This window comes from Hyaena hyaena, unplaced genomic scaffold (assembly GCF_003009895.1).
Source record: "Hyaena hyaena isolate Hyena2069 unplaced genomic scaffold, ASM300989v1 scaffold_550, whole genome shotgun sequence".
Taxonomy (NCBI): domain Eukaryota; kingdom Metazoa; phylum Chordata; class Mammalia; order Carnivora; family Hyaenidae; genus Hyaena; species Hyaena hyaena.
This window is the reverse complement of record NW_024081182.1, coordinates 1,059,185-1,085,821: the sequence shown is the minus strand read 5'-3', so window position 1 is coordinate 1,085,821 and position 26,637 is coordinate 1,059,185. Positions and strand designations below refer to the sequence as shown.

General features: G+C 40.9%; 1 protein-coding gene across 2 annotated transcripts in view; it reads right to left on the bottom strand.

The window, feature by feature from the left end:
• IQCK (IQ motif containing K) overlaps positions 1-26,637 on the bottom strand; it is a 126,255-nt gene that overhangs the window by 20,711 nt on the left and 78,907 nt on the right. The window contains exons 8-9 of one of the 2 annotated variants that reach the window (XM_039255879.1): positions 18,479-18,590; positions 7,234-7,306 (exon numbers count right to left, since the gene is read on the bottom strand). In XM_039255879.1, the coding sequence (XP_039111810.1) occupies positions 7,234-7,306; positions 18,479-18,590 (185 nt within the window). The remainder of the gene's footprint in view (positions 1-7,233; positions 7,307-18,478; positions 18,591-26,637) is intronic. The other variant, XM_039255880.1, reaches the window with a different exon arrangement.

Sequence of the window (26,637 nt, the reverse complement as noted above, 5' to 3'; positions counted from 1 at the left end):
AGATGAAGAAATTAAAGCATAGAGAGGTTCAGTAACTAGCTCAAGGTCACACATCCAGTGAGAATCTGCAGGTAAGCATTAGTTCAAGTCTTTTAACTCAAATAACCTCTCAGTTGGACTTTTAGAGGGGTGTTCATTTCATTTTAGTTAAAAGATGGAAGGTCAGAAAGATTAAGTGCCTTGCTCAGACACGCAGCTAGGAAGCTTCCAAGCAGTGTTTGAAGGTAGATTTTGGGATTCCAAAGCCTGGACTTTTTCTGCTATCATTAGCTTCTCACTCTGGACAGCTTCAGGGGTCACTTTGAAACCTCTTAGGAGGGGTGCCTGGGTGGCTCAGTCGGTTGAGCATACGACTTCGGCTCAGGTCATGATCTCACAGTTCGTGGGTTCAAGCCCTGCGTCGGGCTCTGTGCTGACAGCTAGCTCAGAGCCTAGAGCCTGTCTTCGGATTCTGTGTCTCCCTCTCTCTCTGATCCTCCCCTGTTGGCGCTGTCTCTCTCTGACTCTCTAAAATAAATAAAAAACATTAAAAAAAAAAAAAAAGAAACCTCTTAGGAGACAAGTCTCTAGATGACATGGAAAGCAAATGAGGGCAACTCTAATGCACGTGGTAACAGGAGGACATTACACAGGACTGTTTCTGCTGCCTCCCTCCTATTCGGATGGGACAAAATAAGGCACTTGTGAAACATTTTTCTATATACTAAAGTATCTTCAGTGACAGTCTTGAGGGTAACTTTTTCTGAGCTCTTGATGCTTTTCTGCATTTTCGTCATGAAATGTACTACTTCAATAAGGAGAAAAATTTTAAATTCGTGTAAAAGGAATCAGCCTGCCCTTCTTGATATCTACCTTCCAGAGCTCTTTACCTTGAAAATTTTCCATGTCCTGGACTAATGAGAGTTGAATCTGGAAACTGGCAAGACACTTTAGCTACTCAGATACTAAATTTAGATCCTAAGGCGAATACCATGTGTCAACAGGGCTGGTCGGTGCTCAGAGTGGAGGCGGGACAATTAAGCGGGTGGGACCACTGCCCTTTAAACCAGGCTAACAGGCGTAAAGGGATCCGAGCTTCTTGCCCTTGGCAGTTTAATCAGAGGTTGGATCCTGATGATTTCATATGAAACCAAACACCAAGAGATTTCTCCTGAGCATTTTAACTCCATAAATAACATCTGTGCATTGCAGCATAATGAGGTGGGGAAGAGGAAGGCTTCTGGAATCAAGCTGCCTGGCTCTGAGACTTCTTTGCTGTGAGGCCCCGGGTACATTGTTCAACCTCTCTGTGCCCCAGTTTATTCATCTATGAAGTGGACTCCACAGTAGTACCTGCTTCACAGAGCTGCTCTGAAGACTAAGTCACTGCTAGGGAAGCACGGGACACAGTGTATGCCTCATAGTAAGCACACAATCGATATGAATAATCTTTGCTATTATTAAAAAAAGATCAAAAAAAAGAAAATAATCACCTGCACTTGTATTTGAGAAAAAAAAAAAAAAACAAACAGGCAGAAATCAATCAACCTATCAATCGCCAGCATTACTACCACTTAGAAATAATCACTGTAAAGCGGGACATGGCCGGCTCAGTTGGCAAAGGATGTGACTCTTGATCTCAGGATTGTGAGTTTGAGCCCCATGTTGGATATAGAGATTACTAAAAAATAAATAAATAAATAAAGTTTTAAAAAAAGAATCACTATTAGCATTTTGGGGCTATATTCTAGTTGACGTTTCTGTTTATCCATTTATATATTATGTGTAAGCATACGTTTCCCATTTATTATTTTTTATGAGTGTTTGCTTGTTTGCTTGCTTAGAAACATTTCCATTTACTTGTCCTTGCAGTGTTCACTAGGCTCGATAATTTGGGAAGGGGATTATAAAACACAGATTCATTCATTAATCAACAAATATTTCTTGGGCATCTACCATGTGCTAGGCACTGTTCTAGTTGCTGGGGACAGAGCAGTGAACAAAACAGGAAGGAAGAAGAAAGTCTCTGTAAATAGCAGAATTTACACTGCATGGTTACATAGACAATAAACAAAATAAATCTTTAAAATCCTGGGTGATTCAAAAGAATTATACATTTGAAAAAAAATTATTAGTGACTAAGTTATGTGCATTATGTAATCAAAGACAATTTTATTTTTTTAATTTTAATTTTAAAAAATATTTTAATGTTTATTTTTGAGAGAGAGAAACAGAGCATGAGTGGGGGAGGGGCAAAGAGAGAGATAGAGAGAAAGACATAGAATCTGAAGCAGGCTCTAGGCTCCAAGCTTCAGCACAGAGCCCAATGCGGGGCTCGAACTCACCAACCATGAGACCATGACCTGAGCCAAAGTCAGACACTTAACCGACTAAGCCACCCAGGTGCCCCTATTTTTGACTTTTTAAAATGCTTATTTATTTTTGAGAGAGAGAGTGTGAATGGGAGAGGGGCAGAGAGAGAGACTCACCCACACAGACAGAATCCGAAGCATGCTCCAAACTCTGAGCTGTCAGCACAGATCCCGACACGGGGCTCAAACCCACGAACCGTGAGATCATGACCTGAGCCGAAGTCAGATGCTTAACGGACGGAGCCACCCAGGCACCATCATCAAAGACAATTTTAAAAGGAACTAGTACAGTTAGCTACAACATATATGCGGCCCCATGTAAAATACACAGGAGATGTGGCACCTAGCCAGCCTCATCAGTTCCTTCAGATCCTTTATCACAGCTTGAAGGGCAGCCATGACATGTTTCTGTATCTCCCTGAGGCTACAAAGAAGGAGGTGACCCCCACCCTAAGTTCTTGATCTATCCCCACCAGACACGGCATGTTGTAATAAAAGACTGTAAGTGGTCAGTTCTTTCTGAATCACCCTCTGGAGAACACATTGGATGGGGACAAGCAGGGAAGAGGGATGGGGAAGCAAGAGTGGTCAGGGAGGTCTCACTAAGTTGACATTTAGCAGACTCATGGAGGTGACAGAGCAAGCCATGAGGATATTTGGGATCTGTGCCTTCATTTTTTTTCCTCTCAGTTTTTTATTGTGGTAAAACACACATAAAATTTACCATCTTAACCATTTTTAGGTGTACAGTTCAGTGGTACTAAGTATCTTCAGACTGTTGTGCAACCATCACCACTGCCCATCCCCATGATTCTTTTCATCTTGCAAAAACTGAAACTCTGTGCCCATTAAACAAGAACTCCCCATCCTCCCTTCCGCTCAGCTCCTGGCAACCACTGTGGTCCTTTCTGTCTCTATGAATCTGACTGCTTGAAGTACCTCATCTAAGCGGAATCACACAGTATTTGTCCTTTTGTGACTGGCTTATTTCACTCAGCATAATGTCCTCAAGATTCATCCATGCTGTAGCATGTGTCAGATGGCCCTTCCTTTTTAAAGATGAATGACATTTCATTGTATGGATGGACCACATTTTGCTTATCCATTCATTTAGATATAGACACTTGGATTGGTTCCATCTTTTGGCTCTTAGGAATAATGCCACTATGAATGCGGGTATACAAATATCCCTTCAAGACTCTGCTTTCAATTCTTTTGTGTACATAATGAGAAGTGGAATTGCTAGATCATATGGTGCTTCCTTTAAAAACATTTTTAATGTTTATTTACTTTTGGGAGAGGGAGAGAGAGAGAAAGAGAGAGAGAGAGAGAGAGAGAGAGCAGGGGAGGGGCAGAGAGAGAGGGAGACACAGAATCCGAATCAGGCTCCAGGCTCTGAGCTGTCACCACAGACCCAGACACAGGGCTTGAATTCATGAACCATGAGATCATGACCTTGGCCGAAGTTAGATGCTCAACTGACTGAGTCACCCAGGTGTACCCTCCTTTTAAAATTAAAAAAAAATTTTTTAATGTTTTATTTATTTCTGAGAGAGAGAGAGAGAGAGACAGCATGAGCAGGGGAGGGTCAGAGAGAGAGGGAGACACAGAATCTGAAGCAGGCTCCAGGCTCTGAGCTAGCTGTCAGCACAAAGCCTGACGTGAGGCTCGAACCCATGAACCATGAGATCATGACCTGGGCCGAAGTCAGATGCTTAACCAACTGAGCCACCCAGGCGCCCCTAAAATTTTTTAAGGAACCACTCTGGCTATACCATTTTACATGCTTACCAACAGTGCATGAGGATTCCAACTCTCCACATGCTCACAAACACTTATCATCTTCTGTAAGCTTTTCGATGGTATTCATCCTGTTAGGTGTGAGGTGGTCCGTGCCTTCATTTTAATTTTTTTTGTAGCAGCTTTATTGAAACATAATTCACATACCATACAATTCACCGATTTAAAGCACACGATTCAATGGTTTGCAGTATTGTCACAGATGTGTAGAATCATCACCACAATCAATTTAATACTTCCTCACCCCAAAACGAAACCCCATACCCTTTAGCTATTGCCCTCTATTCTTCCAGCCCTAGGCAACCCTTGATCTACTGTCTCTGCAGATTTGCCTATTATGGACATTTCATATAAATGAAATCACATAATATGAGGTCTCTTTGGTGTTTGGCTATTTGCACTTCGCATAATGCTTTCAAGGTTCGTCCATGTTGGGGCAGGCATTCATCTTTCAATACTTTTCAAGGTGTGGCCCTCATTTCTGTATTGGACTTCTTCTGAGCTTTTGGAGAGCATGCATTCCAGACCTCTCCCTCAGCCTACCAGTCCATGGACTGGCCGAAAGGAAGGCTGTGAGAACAGCAAGGCAGTATGATGTGGAAAGTTCTAAATTTCTTCCACTTATTGACTGTGTGACCAAAGGTGAGTTACTTAACCTCTGAGACAGTTTCCTCCCCCAAAAGATAGGGGTAATAATAGTTTGTATTAGTAAAATTTGTCATGAAGATGAATCAAAGATAACATATGTAAGGTGCCTGGCACATAGCAGGCATTCAATAAATTGAGCTTTCATGAAGACCATGGATCTTTGCAGATAGCCAAGGCTTGGCGGTTAAGGACATAGGCAACCCTACCCTGCAGGCCAGAACACCACACAGTAGGAGCAATTTCCCACTGCCCTCCCTTCGGTAGTGTCAACTTTCATTCAGAGTCACCCTGGGGGTAACAGACCCAAATATGGTGATAGGAAATGCCCTCAGTCTAGGGTATATGCCTCCCATTCTTCAAATACATGATCAAACAAAAATCTCCTTTAAACATCCCTGCTCTTTCCCTACAAACTCTCCTAAATGGCCAAATACCCAATCCACCCTTTCCTCTAACCCACCTTAGCATCTGAACCTCCTAATTACTCTGTGGCCCTCAGTTATCCCTCCCTCCCCTCCCCAACAAAAGCCCAGAATCTTCACCATCTTATTGTTTTTGCCTTCAGTCTTGAGACCAACCCCCAAGCCCAACAATCACCAGCGAGACAACAGCAAGTTTTCCAAGGTTTACCTTTGCTCTGCAATAGACCTCCTGCCCAAGGGGCAGGAGATTCTATGGCAGACACCTATGGGGAGTTCATGTTGAGAGAGATTTCCTGGTTTACTCCTTCCATTTTTCAAAGGAGAAAGCAAAGTCCATCTACCTGGTAAATTGCAGAAATGGGCCAGGAACTCAGATGCCCTAAATTTTAATCCAAATGAAATTGCATTAGTGAGAAGAGCCTCACAAAGGAAGACTTTGAATCCAAAGCCTGTTGCTATTGCTGGGACCTCGCAGCTAGTCCACAGTGTTAGGATTTTGCTGATGCAGTTACAACACATACTCTACTAAGAATAAACCCGTGTAATCACTTTCTCTGGCCTCTAGCCTGACATATCCTTGTAAATTTCTCCCGGGGGGTGCTAATCTGCAGCCAAAATTGAGAACCACTGCTATCAGTAAATTACTTGGAATAAAAATTATAGGGGTGCCTGCATGGTTCAGTCAGTTTAAGCGTTCGACTTCGGCTCAGGTCATGATCTCAAGGTTCATGAGGTAGAGACCCATGTTGGGCTCTGTGCTGACAGCTCAGAACATGCAACCTGCTTCAGATTCTGTCTCCCTCAATCTCTATCCCTCCCCCCACTCCCTCTCAAAAATAAATAAAAAGACATTAAAATTTTTTTATATATATTTATTGACTGTTTAAAATAAAACCAACCACTAGTTATTCACCTTGTGCCAGGGGTCTATTTAATAGCATACAATGGTATGTAATTTTACTTAATTCTCACAGGCACCCTCTGCAACAGGCCCTATCATGATGTCCCCATCATCACAGAGGAGCAAACTGTGCCTTGAAAGATAAGCAACTTGCCCATGACCTCATTGATAATAAGAGGCAGGACCCAGTTCTGTCAGACCCCAAAGCTAATATTCTTTTTTTTTTTTTAATGTCTATTTATTTATTTTGAAAGACAAAAGGAGAGCGAGTAGGGGAGGGGCAGAGAGAGAAGAGAGAGAGAGAGAGAGAGAGAGAATTTCAAGCAGGCTCTGTGCTCTCAGCTCAGAGTCTGATGCAGGGCTCAAACCCATGAACCATGAGATCATGACCTGAGCCAAAATCAAGAGCTGTACGCTCAACAACTGAGCCGTCGAGGTGCTCCCCTCCCCCACCAAAGCCAGTATTCTTAGTAACAACATGTATTAACTGCATATTACTCATCATTTATTGATCTCCTTACTATGAGCGAGACACTGTTCCAGTTAATTTAATCCTCCCCAAACCCTATGGGTTTTTTCTATATTAGTATTTCCACGTTATTGCTGTGCAAACTGAGTTAGAGAGAGAGAGTAAGCAACCTGGACAAGGTTATACAGTTGATAAATGGGAAACTTAATCCAATCTGGTTCTGAGAAATTTCCAGATTTATCTAAATCCTACAAAAGCATGCTGCATCCATATAACTACAAAGAAGATTACTGAACAAGCAGATGAAGGAATGAAGCTAAGGAGGTTAGAAGCATCCATTTACATAGATTTAAATTTGGGATCTTGAACTTGTGGAGCAGAGCACTTTAATTTTTTTTTTTTTTTTTTTTTTTTTTTAGAGATAGTGCAAGTTGGGAAGAGGGGCAGACATAGAGAAAAAGGAATCTCAAGCAGGCTCCACACTCAGTGCAGAGCCCAATGCAGACACTGATGCGGGGCTCCATCCCACAACCTGGGATTGTGACCTGAGCCAAAATCAAGAATCTGAAGCTCAATGGACTGAGCACCCAGGTGTCCCAGGGGGCAGAGCATTTCAAAAAAAGAAAACTATCTTTTACTTACTTTTTAATATCAGCAGAACAGTAGAGGATCTTTGAGCATTTCAAGAGAAGGCATGTCCTAGCTATGCAGACTTCTGCAAATTTTTAATGAAAAAATACGTATGAAAGTTGATGTCATCCAAACGTCTACACCCACGGGGGTGTCTTAAAAATAGAACCAATGAAAGTAATATCGAGGCATGAAGTTCCTAGATTTCTTTTAATTAAATTTTCATTTCTTTTGCAGGTTCAAATGGAGAAGGAATAAAGGTTTGAGGAGATATGAGAGAAAAAATTAAGATGTAAGTGACACTTTAGAGTTACTGATATATTTTTTCTTAAAGAGCCATGGTATTATCAAAGCAGTGACCTCATTTAGAATTACTCCCTAGGAAATAATCATTCTCATTTTACAAGCAGGGAAAATGAAACACCAAGATCACATCACCAATCAACAATTCCAAAGTGGGCTGGTGGCATTAAGTACAAATGGAAGCGACAATTTTGGATGACAACATGGCAATCATGGTCTAAATGTAATACATGCATGTCCTTTGAACCGGCAATTTCATTCCTATAGGACTATAAGTCCTATAGGACTTTATTCTATAGAAGTAATCCTGTGAGTAAGCAAGGATAAATCTGCAAAAATATCTATGGAAGCACTGTTTATAATACAGGCTGAATATCCATTTACAGGGATTGGTTTTAAAAAAAAGTATGGTACAGATTTATTATCATTTTTATGGACCCCAAAAAATACTGAGATAGATCTGTATATATTGGCATGTGTGATACTGTGATTTATAATAAGAAATATATATTTGCCTTCATCCACTTTTTTCTGGCACACAGCTCCTAAAAACCCTTGGAAATTCCCAAGTGAGGAGAATGATAAAGGTGTCATTTGTTATTTTAATAAAGTAATTTTTGGACCCAAGTTAGGATGGGGGCTGGTTGCCAGGGACAACCAACTACGTGATTAGAAAGTTAGGAACTTCCGGTACCCCTGCCCTGGACTCCAGGGAAGGGAGAGGGGCTGGGGGTTGAATCAGGCACCAATGGCCAATGATTAAATCAATTGTGCCTACGCAATGAAACCTCCATAAAAACCCAAAGGACAGGGTTCAGAGACTTCTAGATAGGGATACCAAAACAATTCCCTGTGCCACCTGGCCAGGCCCCAAGCCCCATGAGGACAGAAGCCTCTCTTGTTCGGGACCTCTCTCTCTCTCTTTTCTCTCTCCATCTGGATGCTGATTTGTATCCTTTAATATAACCTTTGTAATAAACCAGTGATTTGGTGAGCAGTTTCCTGAGTTCTGTGAGGTACACCAGCAAATTAATTGAACTCAAGGAGGGGGTTGTGGGAAGCACCAAACTGAAGCCGGTCAGTCAGAAAAGCAGGTAACAACCTGAACTTGGGATTGTCTGCAGTGGGGACAGTCCTGTGGGACCAAGCCCTTAACCTGTGGGATCTGATGCTACCTCTGAAGATAAGTGTCAGAACTGAGTTGAATTCTCCAACCTAGCTAGTGTCAGTGAATTATTTGATGATGTAGAAAAACCCCTCACCATGCAATGGAATTGGTATTAGAACTTCTACCATGAAAAGATGTCCATGATATATTGCCAAGTGAAAGAAAAAGCACGTTGCACTATAGCATTTTATGTTTCCATGTTTATAAATACGTATCTGTATATATTTATATGTAGATAGATGAAGAAAACCTATGGGTAGACACTCTCAATAGTAACTGCCTCTGGAAAATAAGTCACTGATTATTTTAACATATATCATTGTTAGGTGATTGATTATGTTCGTTAGTGACAAAGGGCTACAGCTAATGCCAGAACCCGCCTCCTGAGCCACAGTTCGTGTTCTCTGTACCCGGGTATCCTCTTTGGTGGCAAAGCCTTTCTCTGCTCCTCATCTATGGATGGGCAGGGTGTTTGGAAGGAGGGAGAAAAGAACATCTTCATCCTTATCCATTACCCCTGGCTTCCTAAAACATGCTGACAGATCCTGCAGCCTCTGGACAAAGGACTCAGCATCCCCTGTCTCCACACCTCCCCTATCCGGGGGTCTATGACTATTTTAATGTTAGTGGGCAGGGTGGGAGGCATGGCCAGCTGCTGCCCACTGTCCAACCTGGAGGTCTTGGTATCCTCTTGGGAAGCTTTGTGCTGGGCCAACATGCCCTATTGGGCACAAAGTTAAAGTACCTGGACAACATGGCATGAAATGAATGGCCTTAGGATCCCCGGCATCAGGCAGATCTAGGTTCAAATCCCTAGTAGGGCTCTACTGGCTGTGTGACCTTGTGTGAGTCATACTCCCCCAGCCCTGGTTTCCTCATCTGTACAATGGAGATGATGTCTTCTGTCTGACAGAGCAGGTGTGAGGACTTTGGCAACAAAAGGTGCTTAGCATGATGAGTGGCACGTAGTATATGCCCAATAAACTACAGCTACTTCTTAGTTTCAGACATCCTTCTCTGCTCTAACAACAAAGTTCCAGGGGGTATCCTAAGGTCACAAGCATGTGTTGTGGCCAACATGAGGTGCTTATTTTAAGACTATCTTTAAAATCCAATCCTAATATAGTTAAGATTTGTCATTACAATCTAAACTTAAAATACTACATTAAAAGTCAGAAAAAAGAACCACTTCTCTGGTCTACCCCTCAGGCTTTGTTTTTTTCCCCAGTGTCCTTTTTTTTTTTTTTTTTTTTTTTTGATGTTTATTTGTTTTTGAGAGAGAGAGTGGGGGAAGGGCAGAGAAAGAGAGGAATAGAGGATCCGGAGCAGTTTCTGCACTGACAGCAAGCAATGAGGGGCTCCAACTCACAAACCGCAAGATCGTGACCTGAGCCAAAGTCAGACACTCAAATGACTGAGCCACCCAAGCGCTCCTCTCAGTGTCCTCTTAATGAAAGAAAAACCTTAGTTCCAGGAGCAAGTGTGCTTCCAAGAACCTTCTTAATCTTAAAGACACAATAAACAATATAATGATCCTATTTCCTTCATTGTTGTGGCTTCTAGGAAGCTCAGAGCCATATTTCTATTTATTATAGGAACATTTTTGAGGTTATTATTTGCATTGCATAATGTATTAGGAAAGGGCCCAGTGTTTCCTGAACAACTAACTAGCTTGTCTTTTTTCTTATAGACACTGTGAACTATTTAACAGATTTTATTTCCCTCTTTGCTTTGTCTCTAAGAAATCTCTAGCAAGTATAGAACTTAGAGTATTTTGCTTACTGCATTTTACAGCTTAACTATTTCTTTCATTTTTCCCCAACCCAATTATCACATTTACCAAGAATATTATATCATACAAGTTTCTGTAAGCTACTGCAAACCGCTCTTGGAATGAGGTAGGGAATAAACAGGTAAGCAAAGAAAAGTAAATAACCTGTTTCTTTTGACAGGTTAACCTCCTCCATCCTTTTCTTTAAAATTTCAACAAGAAGTGATAAAGTCATTCAAAGAATACTTACATATATATAAAGAATATACACATACAAATATAATCTGATGTTTCATATATATATGTAAATATATATAAATACACACACACACAAAATGTAACCTGATATTATAGGAACTATTTCTATGGCTTCTTTCTTCCTACTCATACTAGACTTCCAAATAAAATATGACCATTCAATTACAAAGCACATTTGAAATCAATTACTGAGTATATGAAGCTAAAAATACGCTATTAATCGAGAAGGGATTTTTGACCACATCTCAAAAATGACTTAGGCATCTTGTTTGGAATTATATTGGCTGTAATTCTTGTCATAGACATTTAAAAATAATTCCTGCAACTGTCCCTGTGGATAGATACTCGAGGGTAACTTCACACCATTTCTGTCCTAGAAGAAAATCCTGTTTGGGAGGGCCTCTGACTCAGTGTAACATGAGATGAGCTATATATGACCACGACTCTACCCTGACAGCGGACACTATTCTCCCTCAGACCTCCTGTCTGCACCAAGGTTGTTCTAAGAAATGAACTTGGCAAAATTTATTCATACTATAAATACCAGAACACAATATGGATAATATGGCATGCACTCAAAAAATATATTACGTGTGTTTGTTGGATTTGTACATAGATCAGTTTGTGGGTTTTTTAGATAAAGTTGGAAAACCATTTTTATTTGCAATCATTCCATTTTTTTCTTTAATGCAAGTCTAAAGGAGAACTAGCATGTGTTTACCATAAATCGCTTCATCAGAGGTCTTTGGGGTCTAATGACAGTGTCACCTTGGCTGGGGGAATTTATTATCTGAACCTCCACACTACCCTAATTCATAAGGTTTAAAACAGGAAGTAACTCTGTAGTGCCTAAGTGTAAGAAATGATTCAGCTTGGGGCTCCTGGGTGGCTCAGTCGGTTAAACAGTGGACTTCAGCTCAGCTCATAATCTCACGGCTTGTGGTTTCGAGCCCCTTGTCGGGCTCTGTGCTCAGAGCCTGGAGCCTGCTTCAGATTCTGTATCTCCTTCTCTCTCTGCCCCTTCCTCACTTGCACTCTGTGTGTGTCTCTCTCTCTCAAAAAAATAAACATTAAAACAATTAAAACAAAAAACAGAGACGATCCAGCTCAGTGACACCTCAAGGGAACGAGGAATTCTGCTTCTCCTGGTGGGCGGGTTGTATTCTGCTCCTATTTAGGGGCTTCAGCCAGCACAAAGATCAGGAACCCAAAACCCAGGTCATGAGAAACAGGAAGATTCCTGAGGGAATGTGGCCTGACAGTAGAATCCAAGGGAGCATCTTAACTCTCTGTGTCTTTCCTTAGATAATGTGTTAGAACACTGAACAGAAAAAGGGAATGGCTGGGCCCCAGGCCTAGGCCCTCCTCTGGGTGTGTGACCTTGGGAGAGGTCTCTCAACCTTCTTGGGCCTCTACTAATTTACCTGTAAAATGAGGGCCAGAGCTCTGTCCACCCTGTATGTGCAGACTGCATGCTCTGTGGCAGGCTCTGTGCTAGGCTGGAGGCCTCATGAGTGAGACAAATACAGTCCCCTCTAGGGAACCCTATGGGACTTAGAGCTAGTTGAGGAAAGCAACAGAATTGTTTAAAAGCACACAGATATTTTAATAATACTAATTGTGACAATAGCCAGCCTATATGGGAACGATGTGCCAGGACTTATTCTAAAGATCATCTCTTGTAACATTTTAACAGACATATGAGACAGGTGCTGTCATTAGTCCCATTTTGTACATGGGAAAACTGAGGCTTAATGAAGTTAACTAGATCAGGATTATACAGATAAACGTAAAAAGACTCCCTGAACAGATCTGGCCAATTCCAAAACCCAGGCCTTTACCCATATTGCACTGTATTGACTTCCTTCTCAGCTGACCACAGTTCTGGGGACAGTGTTTGGAACTGGCTTTTTAATTTTGTTTTGCCCGAGGGCCATTTCACAGTCTTATTCTAAGTGGAAAATTTACCCATGAGTTCCCACTGGAGCATTTACTGAACCCCATCTTGCCTGGAAAGGGCTGCTCCTTCTGGAGCCCAGGAACGGCCGCAAGGGACATGAGCAGCAGGTGGCCGAGATGGGATGTGGGGGTGGGGGTGGGAAGGATGCTTTCACTCTGCCTCTCCACCGCTGGCTGGGTTACACACATCAGATCCCGTCTGCTCTCCCTGCTACACAGCAAGCCAAATCAATCTGTCAACCAACAGCAAATCAACTCAAAAGAATAAGAAACAACAGAAATAAATAGGCACGCTGCACTTTCCCTGACCTTTAAACTGATTACAGCCTTGATTGTCTTCCAATTTTGAAGTGAAATGAAGAGGCAGTTGTGCATGGAAGAGAGGCCTGGGCTGAGCTTGCCATTCACAGCTCAAGCTGCTGCTTAGCAAGGGTTAAATGGTAGCAAGACTTTAAAACTGCCAATTTGATGCTCTCTTACTCTGTACCAGGCACTGTCTGTATGTCGGCTCATTTAAGCCTCAGGATTCTACCCACTCATTCATTTATACACTCATTTATTCATTCAGCCAATATTTATTTGGTGCTCACTTTATGCCAGGTGCTGTACTAAGTCAGGTCTTTGTCCTTATGAAGCTTATACTTTAACAAGGAAGACACATAACTGCCAAGTCAACAAATAATAGGCTTCTCTTGCCCAGGGCTCAGGGCATGCAGGCTAAGAAGACTTCACATTTTTTTATTATTATTTAAGAGAGAGAGAGAGAAAGAGATTGAGAATGAATCTCAAGCAGGCTCCACGGTAAGTGCTGCGACCGATATGGGGTTTGATCCCACAACCCTGGGACCTGAGTGGAAATCAAGAGTCAGACACTCAACCAACTAAGCCACCCAGGTTCCCTGAGGACTCCCCATTAAAATTTTTTAATGTTTATTTAATTTTGAGAGAGAGTGACAGAGCGGGAGTGGATGGGGAGGAGCAGAGAGAGAAGGAGACACAGAATCAGAAGCAGGCTCCAGCCTCTGAGCTGTCAGCACAGATCCACATGCAGGGCTCGAACCCAAGAACCGTGAGATCATGACCTGAACTGAAGTCGACCGCTTAACTGACTGAGCCACCCAGGTGCCCTGAGGACTCCTCAGTTTAAAGGGAACACGAACAACTGCAGATCCAGTGCCTCCTTAGAGTATCAACTCTGGCTGACCATTAGAACAGGGAAATTTAACATCAACACGCATGCCTGGGGGATCATCCCCAAACCATTGGATCAAAATCTGTGGAGGTGAGGCACTGGTATGTATTTTTAATTTATAATTTTGAAGTAATTTTGAACTTACAGAAAAGTGGATGTCATCATCCAAAGAACTACCAGGTCCAGCAGTTGTTTATACTTTGCCATACTTACATTACCATTTTCTCTCTGTGTATGCATACGTATACAGGAGTGTTACATATTCTTTTTTTTCTGAATCATTTGAGGTTAAGCTACATGTCATATCCTTGGTTTCCTAAAACCTTCAGCATGTATCTTAAGAATGAGGAGGTTTCTTATATAGCCCAGGAACATTGTTCAAAATGAAGAACTTTGATAGTGCCATGTAGTTATTTATATAAAGCTAAAATTTGCTAATTGTCTCAAAAATGTCTTTCGTAGAATTTTTTCCCATACAGGAGCCAATCTAAGATCATGTGCTGTGTTTAGCTGTCACGACCCCTTTTTCCTTCCTTAATCTTGGTCTTTCTTGACAATGGCATTTTTTAAGAGTCTGAATCAGTTATTTCGGCGTGTGTCCTTCCATTTGGGATTGTCTGATGTTTCCCCATGAATAGATTCAAGTTATGTGTTTTGACAGGGATAGTGCATAAACATATGTGATGTGTGTCCTTCTGGGTATATCATACCAGGAGGCACGTTATGTCAGCTTATCCCAATACTGGTGATATTAATTCTGAACACATGGTGAAGGTGGGTCCGCCAGGTTTCTCTAAATGCAAAGTCAGTATTTTCTCCTTTGTTTAGTGACTAATTTTTAGAGGGATATTTTGGGACTCTAAATATCCTATTCCTCATCAAATTTTCACTCAATGGTTTTAGCAAGGACTGATGATTCTTGCCTGAGTTAATTATTTACTAATATGGTTACAAGATGGTGACTTTTTAATTTCATTATACTTTCTTTCTTGAAGTTTATTTATTTATTTTGAGAGAGAGAGAGAGAGAGAGGCACAGAGAGAGGGAGAGAGAGAATTCCAAGCAGACTCTGTGATGTCAGCATGATGGGGCTCAAACTCACCAACTGTGAGATCATGACCTTAGCTGAAGTCGGACGCTTAACCTGAGCCACCCAGGTGCCCCTAATTTCATTATACTTTCTCTGTATTAGTTGATATTCTAGTGTAAGGAAAAGCTTCCTCTTCTCCCTCAGTTGTCAGTGAGTTATAATTCATTACTGTCCTATTAATTTTGACACTTAACTGTCCCAGATTTGCTCAGTGAGACTCCCATCAAGCTATAGCCTGTATTCTTTTCCCACGTCCCCATCTTTATTTTCTGGCATAAGATGTTCTAGGCTGATCTACTTTCCTTTCACCAGGCCGGGAATCAGCCATTTCTCCATGAAACTTTTTTTTAAGTTTATTTTGAGAGACAGAGGGAGCACCAGCAGGCGATGGGCCGAGAGAGTGAGGGAAAGAGAGAGAATCCCAAGCAGGCTCTGCACTGTCAGCACAGAGCCCGACTTGGGGCTCAAACTCACAAACTGTGAGATCATGACCTGAGCTGAAACCAAGAGTCTGACACTTAATTGACCAATCTACCCAGCCATCCCCATTTCTCCAAGAGACTTAACTCTGTTTAGAGTAAAGCGTACTTAGAAACCAAGATCTGGGCACTAAGAGTGCTCATTGCTTCTAGGATTTTCTGTCAATGGCTTTTAGAAAGCTCCCAAGGTGATTCAAATGTGCAGCCAGTATTGAGAACCATTGTCTCTGAAGAAGAGGTCCAACCATTACCTAAATAGATGGCTCTGGGGAGTGAAGAGAGAGAGGAAATTTTAGGAGCTATGGAGTACTGTATGAATGCAGTATATCTCAAAGCATGGGTAAAGACACATTAGTGGGCCATGAAATTCATTTGCTTAGTCATGTCCAGCATTTAAACAAAACAAAACCTCAACAGAACAGTAGGGTATGCACTAGATTATAATATAAAGCTATTTCTTACTGGGTCACAGTCCAAAAAGAATGAGAATTGCTGGTCTAAAAAGTGCTTTGCTTTTCTCTTCTCTGTTAGACAAGAGTGGGTGCTTTCCCCAAGCCAAACCCTAATCCAGGGGAGGTAAGATCGAAGGGAACACCTCAAAAAGATGGAGGGTATCTCATTATTTGGTTGAACATTTGCTTTAAGGACAGATTTACATACAGCTCATTCCCCTTGCCTGTCTGAGCAGGTTCAGTGTGATCTAGGTAGACACACGGGGGCAGAGATGGAAGGCAATGGGGAAGTGTGCATGTCCACCATGAGAGTGAGTCAGATGGACAGTGGGAGGTAACTTGGAACTATCTTCCTAATACCCCAGACAAGAGAGCTGGCCACTGGGTAAGGAGATCCCCAAGAGCAAAAGGAGGAGACTGGCAGAGGTGGGATCTGGGGTGGTGGTTGAAGAGGTAGAAATGGATCCAGATCCCCACAGGGGTGTTCTGCCACCTGTTGTTTCCCCCCAGGAAGAATGCATATGAAATACAGGAGTCAGAGAGTCAACATGGAGATGCCTGCCCAAAGGACACAAAGAGCAGCCTTAGCTGGAGAAGCTGCGGTAGCCAAAAGAGGATCACGACAGACAGTGATCTGTATCTCCCTCCTTCCTACCCATCCCACTAGAGGAGAAAGAGATTCTAACAAGGAAAGTGTGGAAGTGTGAAAGCTCTAATAGTTCTTTCTCCCACTCCCATCCCCACTGATGAAGGGTAGAGGGGGTTGGGTAAGCATTAAATGGTTTGTGAGATTAAAATTTTAAACTAGACAGGGTTTTCTGAAATTAGAACATACTGAAAAAACATGGAATCCACCCAATATGCAATGAAGGGACTGGAAAGACAGATTCAAGAAAGCAGGGTTGAGATAGTGTCTGGGGAGAAGAGAAAGGTTTGGTTTAGATCCCCCATGTTGAGAATGTTCAGTAAATACTACCTTAAGGAGGCCTGAAAGATGAGAAGGAGCTGAGGATGGGTTATCTGGCAGGAAAAAAAAAAAAAAAGTACAGTGCCCCCTGGGTGAGGGAGGTATTAGGATATGGAAAGAACAAAAAAGTCTGGAGGGGCTATAGTCTACTGACACAGGACAGGCTGGATGGGGAGTTGAGACAACTCAAAATATAGATGGCCTGTAGCTTGCTGAGGTGAGTAGGATCATTTTTTCATAAACTGTAAAGTATTCTGTGTTTATTTCAAAGATTTCAGGGGCACCTAGGTGGCTCAGTCAGTTGAGCATCTGACTCTTGATTTCAGCTTAGGATGTGATCACAGGGTCATGGTATTGAGCCCCACATTGGGCTCCATGGTGGGCATGGAGCCTGCTTGGGATTCTCTCTCTGTATCCCTCAGCCCCTCTCCCTAGCTCATGCTCTTTCTCTCTCTAAAATCAAAACAATTTTTTTAAAGATTCCAACAGCACACCTCTCCCCATCTTGTATAAATCCTAAAGGTAGCGTATATCATTAATGTAGTCTTCCAGGCTGTTTATACATCTCTGTGTTTCCATGTATATACTTTTAATATGGATGAAATCTTATGGTTCTGCTATCTTTTCCACTTGATCATATATAACAAATCTCCTTCCATGTTGTTGGTTGAATAAATAATGCTAACTCCATACCATGCAGCTGTTAAACTTCACAATGCTACTCTTTAGTTGTTGACCAGAATGATGTTCTGATTGTAATATGTAAAATCCTATTTTTAATAAAATATATATAGACACTTCTTTGTACCTGTTTGTACCAGAAAATGTATAGAAGGATATATACCAAAATATTAGCAGTGGTGGGATTTCTGTTTTTTTCCCTTTTTTTGGCTGTTGTTTTTCTTTTGTAGTTTCTTTAAATATATATATTTTATTAAGTAAATTCTATAAATTTATATATATATATATACAAATTTATTAAGTAAATTCTAGACCCAACATGGGGCTTGAATTCAACCCCAACCAAGATCAAGAGTTGTATACTTTATTGACTAAGCCAGCCAGGTGCCCTTTGGCCATTGTTCTTCTAATTTTTCTATTGTAAATATGTAGTAAATTAAAGTTCTATAATAAAAAATGTGGAAAGCAAATAGAACAAAATGGTGTTGTTATTCTTTGTTCTTTGTGTGTGTATGTGTATGTGTGTATGTGTTTGTATGTGTATGCATAGGCGCGTGTGTGTTTAATTTTTTACCAAAGGGGAGGGGACAAACATAAAGCATCATTTCAGTTTAGACACACAATCAACAACTTAAAAAAATAACCACCCATCCGAGTGTGGTTATCCTTGATGTCTTATAGCTTCAACAAAAAGACGTGCAGACACAAGCTGACCCTGGATTCGTCCCTGAGTGAGGCAAATGGCCATGTAAATTATGTCACATCACCTCTGGCATTCCAGAGTAGAATCTTAATATGCAGCCACTTCCCCCCAGCACAGACTGAGTTCCCTGCAGATACAAGGACCCCATAAGAACCCAGAGGGCTTCCTTCTGAGCCTGGGCTAAGACTCAGGCTTTTCCTAAATAAACTAAGGACTGTGAATTGAATAACTGACCTTTCTGTTCTTGTTTGGCCCAGAAAATCTTGACTCTCTCGCGAATGTGGCTGTCTTCACGCAGTTTCTTCTGCCACTGACGCAATTCTTGGATCTCAGGATCGCACCGAACCTGGAAAATGCCCACAAAGCTTTAGTTTTTTTCCTACAACTTCTACACATTAGCTTGCTAACTCTGCATGGAAAATCCCTTACAAACCGACTGGATATACTTTAAATTCTAAGTGAATCAGCATTCTAAGTGATTTCTCTAAACTCCTACAGCTTATGTAGTATTTGAGTATAAATGACATTGTGTGAAGATTTGTTATACTAATGGTAGGTTGAGAACATTCTAGATCTGTGCTATTCAACAGAAATACAATGTAGCCAATGTGAAATTTTACATTTCCTTGCAGTTCCATTTTAGAAGGTAAAAATAAGCTAGTGACATTATTTTTAAGAATATATTTTAGGGGCGCCTGGGTGGCTTAGTCAGTTAAGCGTCCGACTTTCGCTTAGGTCATGATCTCGCGGTTCGTGGGTTCGAGCCCCGCGTCGGGCTCTGTGCTGACTGCCAGCTCAGAGCCTGGAGCCTGTTTCAGAGTCTGTCACTCCCTCTCTCTCTGACCCTCCCCTGCTCACGCTGTCTCTTTCTCTCTCTTCTAGAAATAAATAAAACATTAAAAAAAATTTTAAAAAAAGAATATATTTTATTTTGGGGCATATGCGTGGCTCAGATTAAGCGTCTGGCTCTTGATTTCGGCTCAGGTCATGATCTCACTGTTCATGAGTTTCAGCCCCGCGTTGGGGTCTCCACTGACAGTGTGGAGGCTGCTTGGGATTCTCTCTCTCTCTCTCTCTCTCTGCCCCTTCCGCACTCACACTCTGTCTCTCTCAAAATAAACTTAACAAAAGAATATATTTTATTTAACCTCAAAGATCTAAAATATTATTTCAATATATAATCAATACAAAAATTATTTATGAAATATTTTATGCTCCATTTTCCATACTTAGTCTTCAACATCTAGTGTGTATTTTGCAGTGACTGCACAGCCTAATGTGGGCTAGAAACATTTCAAGTGCTCAATAATCACACACAACTGGTGGCGACTGTATTGATTTTAGAGGAATCATAGTCAATGTATTAGTTTAACACTGACTGAGTGCCTACTGTGTACTGGGCTTTGTGCTATACCTTGGCGATTAAGAGATTATTGATATTTTTAATTAAGTTTTTGTTTTACTATTCTGTAGCTCATATTTATTAAGCACTTAGGTCCCAGGCATTGTTTAAGTCTTTTACAAAATTTAACCATCAGAACAATCTAATGATGCAAGAATGATTATGTGCATTTTATGGATGAAGAAACACAGTTTAAGCAGCTTGCCGAGTCACAGAGCTAGGAAACAGTGTTGAGATTCAAACATAGGTAGACTGTTCCAGCTGCCCTTGGAATGAGAATCCAGTAGGAGATACAGAATATACAGGAGTAAGATCAACAAGGAGTGGTAAGAATAAGGATATCAATGAGTACAAGGGAATACAGAGGGGGAACTGAGCTCAGCCTGGAGCAGTCAGGAAACATGGTCATGGAGGAGATGACCCCTGGGCTGAGTTTTGAAGCATAAACTAGAGTTAGTCATGGAGAGAAGGTGGGTAGAGTGTCATGGTGGTCCAGTTTTGCCTTATTGTGATCGTATCACAAAGCCAGGGCCCGCCCTCCTGCTTTTTCAAACAAACATTGGATCTGGAACCTTCCTGCTCTAGTCATTGGGATCCAGGCTTCCTGGATGAGTTTCCAAAGAGTTCTGCTGTATTCTAGAAGGGTACTGGCATGATTTTTATAACTAGGAACCTTGGGGAGCAATGTTGGGGTTGGGATGATCTCAGTCCCTTCCCTTCCAGAAAGTTCCTTGGTTCTTTATGCAGATTGATCTCATGCACCCCAGAGCTCTACTAAGAAGCATTTGGAGAAATGGCCTTAACAAACTCAAGAAAAATAAAGTCCTTCCTATTACTTCATCTCCTAGAGCATGGGGTGCCTTATTATCTTAATAAAACTACTCAAGTAATTTTCTTTTCCAAGATAAAAAAGACTGTTTCCTGCTGAACTTATAAATGGCAGCTACTCTTGTTTAAAGGAAAAGAAAATATATAAACTATCTATAAATGTATATTTTTGTTAATTATTTTTTAAAGATATTTTTAACGTTTATTATTTGTAAGAGAGAAAGAGAGAGAGAAGACAGAGACAGAGAGTGAGCTGGGCAGGGGCAGAGAGAGAGAGGAAGACACAGAATCTGAAGCAGGCTCCAGGCTCTGAGCTGTCAGCAGGGAGCCTGATGCGGGGCTTGAACTCATGAACCACGAGATCATGACCTGAGCCGAAGTCGGATGCCTAACTGACTGAGCCACCCAGGCACCCCTATAAATGTATATTTTTAAAACTATACATACAAAGTACTGTGTATGTATATACTTTATATGTATATCATGTGTATACATGTATGTATAGACATATATGTATAGTACTTCGTATATAATGTATACACATATACTAGCATAAAGTTATGCAAATTTCAAAGAATAAAGTCACCCTATATTAATGTCATAGAACATAAAGTAATTCCCCAAATCTTTTAAGTTACAAACCAATGTTTTTACAGTGTTTCCTAAAGTCTTATGTTCAAAAGATTAGGCACCTTCACCATCTCTGTTCTGTCGGCTAAAGCAAATCCAAGCCCTCCTGGACAGCTAAAACGGAGGTTATGCACATCTTTTCCAGCAGCTTCTGTTTATCTGGATCCAAACACGCAGAAATCCCACATTTCTGCACTGTGACAACCGATACTCATAATGCTAATAAACACAAAGGATCTTCTGAATCACTAAACAAAGGTTAACACTAATTATAATCAGCAAGTTGACTAGGTTTTATTATAGTCAAATTCTTTCTGTATAACTGATGTATTCCTAAAGTTTGGAAGAAGACACAGAGTGTGGGTTCCTCTAGAAAGGAAGTAAAATGGGGGAGGGAGCTTTTGCTTTTTATTCCATATTTTTCTCGACTGGATTGTTTGGGATGTTTACAATGAGCATATAGTTTTAGGAATACAAGTGTTTAAATTTTAAATTAACAGGCTGCTGAGGGGCCAACAAGAGTTTTTTAACTTAAGAATAACTGATGAATTTTTCTGACAATACCTTGAAGTCTCAATTACCTAAATATTTATCAAATAGAAACACCCATTTTTTTCATCATTCCAGAAGGCTACAGATGTTCTCAGGGTTCTGCTGACCAGTTTAGGGTGATTTTCTTCTGTCTGGCCAGAGATTCTTCATGTTTTTCTCGATTTCCTTCCTTTGGAAAGCAAGGATTGTTTTTTACTAAAGTGGAGTGCGGCAGCCTTGTTAGTTAACTTTTCATTACCAGGAAAGCCTGGATCCCTAGAGAAGGCTTTTGTGAGCTCTGGGGAAAGCATGCACCCATTGAACAGGGCTAATCCCTGTCATTATAGTCATGATTACGGAATCAATTTAAATGGCAGTGGCTGTGCCAATCAGCAAATACCTCAGAATGCACTGTAATGTTTAACACATTAACAGTTTTATTGCTTTAAACAAAAAGTCTTCCTTATGAGTGGCTTCCTACTTTTACTTGTTTAAATGACCACATGGAGTCCATCTGCTCTTCCAAGATAGGCACACTGAATATTACCACTTATCGTGTACTTGACTTTGGGTAAGCCAAGGAGGAAACTCCAATATGTGGATGTGAATTGTTTTAAAAAATGCCTATGAACCAATCAAATTCTCCTAATTATCTATTACTCTGATGATGAAAGCCAAAACAGCGTACCATATTGGTTAAGAAATCCAATTCTTGATCAGAAAGTCTGATGTTGAATCTCAGCTCTGCAAATGACAAGCTGAGGAACCCTGAGGAAGTTACTTAAACTGTCTGAGCCTTGATTTCCTCATCTATAAAATGGAGATAGTATAGATTTTTCCTTCATTGCATTGGTGTGAAAACAAGAGGAGGCATTGTCTGGTCCATAGTAAGCCTTCCCTATTTTAGCAATTTCTTACATCAACTAATAAAGTAATAAGAATAATCCAAGTTCAGCCCTGAGATTGCATCCTACAATTGCTGGTAGGACATGGAGCCAATTGGCTGAAGAGCCAGTGATTCATAAAATTGGAAGTGAGGCCTCTTCCCAAGGGCTTACAGTTTATTGAATACATAAATGATCTTATAATTATATAACTGTAGGGATTGCTCAGCCAGTAGAGAGGTATCAGGGCCGTAGGATGGTGACTGCAGGCAGGGAAGAAGAGAGGGGGCCCCCTGGCTGGGACTTGGAAATTGCCCTTCTTAGATCTTTACGTCTGAATTCCTCTTAGCTCAGTTGTTTTCCTCGGTTCTTGGCAAAACAGACAATAACATAGCAACGCTTAATGTCTCTGGAGGATTCCCTGGAGCTTTTCTAGTTGCTTTGGAGGAAGAAACTTTCAATATAGTACAGTTCCTGGAAAGATGCTGAAGAAACAACGCAACGGACAGCCCTTCAGTAATCCTGGCAAGAGTGAGCTCCAAGTGGGTGTGAGACGCCTAGGAAAGTTCTTACCACATCCTTGCCATGACTTGATGTACTAAATACTGAGGATTTTATACTCAGGAAAAGTGGATTTCAACATAAAGGCGATACATGTTTGCAAATTCTCTTGTAAATACCTAATGAAATATTCAGGGTTCCCTACTCTCTCATATGTTCCATTTTCTCTCTGTAAGTAAGCTTCATGATTTCTTCTCAGATCTTTGGCAAAATGGAACAAAAATTGGTTTCTCATTCTGGTGGTTATAAGTGTTCCATACTGTTTTTAGGAACTAGTTATAGAAACCTGTCCCAGAATGCACTGTAATGTGTCCCAGACACTCTTCTGTAGTAAGACAGTATGCGTCTTAGGAGTTGCTGGGGGGAGTTGCTGGGGGCTTTCAGGGAGGGGCAGAAATGTGTTCTAGAGAAATATATATTGTTTTAATTTTTTAAGAGAGAAAGTGCACAAGCAGGGGAGAGGGGCAGAGGGAGAGAGAGTCAAAGAGAGAATCTTAAGCAGGTTCCACAATAAGTGTGGAGCTTGATGTGGGGCTCAATCCCATGACCCTGGGATCATGATCAGAGCTGAAATCAAGAGTTGGACACTTAACCCACTGAGCCACCGAAGTGCCCCTAAACATTCTTTAAACAGTGGGTTCAGCACTTTAGCGAGTAGTAAATTCACTTCAGTGGGTTGTGAATAACATTTTAAAAAGTCTAATCCAATAGAAAATATCAGATATTCTTTTATCATTAAGGACCCACTTTATCTCTGAAAATGTTTTTTTCTCTCAAAGTCTATTTTATCTGATGTTAAAAATGCAAGATCACTTTTCTTTTGGTTGGTATTTGTGCCGTGTATCTTTTTCCATCTCTTTACTTTCAACTATTCTGGGTCATTTTGTGTTAACTGTACTTCTAGCAGAGAGGCAGATTTCTTTTTAAGCCAATCTGAAAAATCAGAGAAGAGCTTATCCTATTACACTTATTGTGATCAGTAATATATTTTTCTTAATCTAATTCACCAAATATTTTGTTTTTTATTTATCAAGATTTTATGGTTTTTTTTTCCTTTCCTGCTATCTATTGCACTGGATTTTCTTTTTTTGTTCTTTTAAAATTTTATTTTTATAATCTCTACACCCAACCTAGAACTGGAGATCAACCCAAGATCAAGAGTCATGCACTCTACCAGCTGAGCCAGCCAGGTGACTGCATTAGATTTTTTAAATTCCATTTTTCCCCTTCCACTGATTTGTTAGTTCATATTATATTTTTTCTTTAGTATCTCATTATAATGTAATACACAACTTAAAGTAAAAAAATGAGTCTGTCCAAACTCCCCTGAAGCAGTTATAGGGCTTTAGAAGACTTTAACATCCCACTCTCAACTCTCATATGATTGTTGTCCAGTATTTCAGTTTCCCCTCATTTATTCCCCACTGGTGTGTGTATACCTGTGTGTTGTGTATATGTGTGTGTGTGTGTGTATGTATATGTATGTATACACATGTGTATATATGTGTATTTCAGTTTCCCCTCATTTATTCCCCACTGGTGTGTGTATACCTGTGTGTTGTGTATATGTGTGTGTGTGTGTGTGTGTGTGTGTGTATAATAGTCAATATCTATTTAGGTGTAGCAGCTTTCTCATTAACTATTGTTTTTTCCATTCTGCTCCCCCACTCCTTCCTTGTGGATTCAATTTCCTTCTAACTCAAGTACATCATTTAGTAGTTCTTCCAGTGAGATGTGTTTGAAAATGTATTTAGCCGTTGCTCTTGAATGATAATTTAGTGGGCATATAATGCATATAATTCTCTGTTGAATGTTACTTTCCCTTAGGCTTTGAAGAGAACGCACTTCACTGTTTTTCTGGCATGTGCTACTGTTGATCAGTAATCTTTTTTTTTTTTAAGATTTATTTATTTATTTCGAGAGAGACATAGTTTGAGTGGGGGAAGGGAAGAAAGAGAAGAGAGAGAGAATTCTAAGCAGGCTCCATGCTATTAGCACAGAGCCCGATGCAGGGCTCAAACTCATGAAATCATGAGATCCAGACCTCAGCTGAAACCAAGAGTCGGACACTTAACCAACTGAGCCACCCAGGTGCCCCTGATCAGTAACCTTGACCAGTCTCATTGTTCTTCCTTCAGTCTCATTGTTCTTCCTTCATAGACAATCCTTTCAAAATAGCTTTAAGGCTTCCTCTTTGCTTGTGCCATTCCACAGTTTCACCAGGTAGCATTTTGCTGTGGTTCTGTCCTCATATATCTAGATTGGGATTCGTGTTTCTTCAACTTTGGGATATTCTCACCCAGATAGCTCTGTCAACACTGCCTCTCCCCCACTCATTCTCTGCAATTTCTATTAGACTTAAGTTTGACCTTCTCCTTGTCTCAACTGCTTTCCCCAGTTTCCCACCTCTATTTCCCTGCTGCCTTCTTTCTCCCAGATCTCTCTCCCTGAATAGTAATTACTCCTCCCAGCTGTGTCTGTCTGCTATTTAACGCCCACCCAAAATATGGTCCATAGATCAGCACCATCGGCATTACCTGAGTTCATTAGACATGCAAATTCATGGGTTCTATCTAAGACCTATGAAGTCAGAACTGAGTAGAAAGGGGCCAGGAATCTATTTTAACCAAATCTCCAGGTGATTCTGATGCTTACTAGAGTTTGAGAGGCATGGCTTTAGCTTGTTCGCTAAATTGTTTTTTCTTTTTCTTTTTAAATTTTCTTAATGTTTATTTATTTTTGAGAGAGAGAGTGTGTGAGCAGGGGAGGGGCAGAGGGGGGGAACAGAGGATCCGAAGCAGCCTCTGTGCTGTCAGCATAGAGCCCAGTGTGGAGCTCGAACACACAAAATGTGAAATCATGACCTGAGCTGAAGAGGACACTGAACCAACTGAGCCACCCAGCTGCCCCTAAATTGTTTTCATTTCTAGAGGTTGTACTTAGTTCTTTTTCAAATCTGATCCTTTTTTTTTCTTACTCCCTGTTCAGCAAGGTTTATATTCTTTTTAAAAAATTTTTAGTACATCTCTATAATCATATTAAATGTACTTAATTCATAGTCACAAATTGCCACCCTTAAGGCCTTGGACTCTCCAGTTGGTTGTACTAACTGGCTGCCCCCCTGCCTCCATTCCTTGTTGGTTTATTTTTTATTATGAGCTCATAGTCACTGAGGGCCCGAGTTCCATTTCCAGGTCTGAGGTCATGTTTTTTATCCAGGGGTCAATACGAGTTTTTTTAAACATTGGATAGTAAATTAAAAAAATTGTTTTAATGTTATTCATTTTTGAGAGAGAGAGAGAGAGAGAGAGAGAGAGAGATGGGGGGGGGAGGGAAAGAGATAGAGGGAGACACAGAATCTGAAGCAGGCTCCAGGCCCTGAGCTGTCAGCATAGAGCCCAAAGTGGGGCTCAAACTCACGAACAGTGAGATCATGACCTGAGCTGAAGTCGGATGCTTTCCCAACTGAGACACTCAGGTGCCCCAATATTTTTGGTTTTATCGGCCATATAGTATCTGTCCTAATGACTGTCATTATAGCACAAAAGCAACCATAC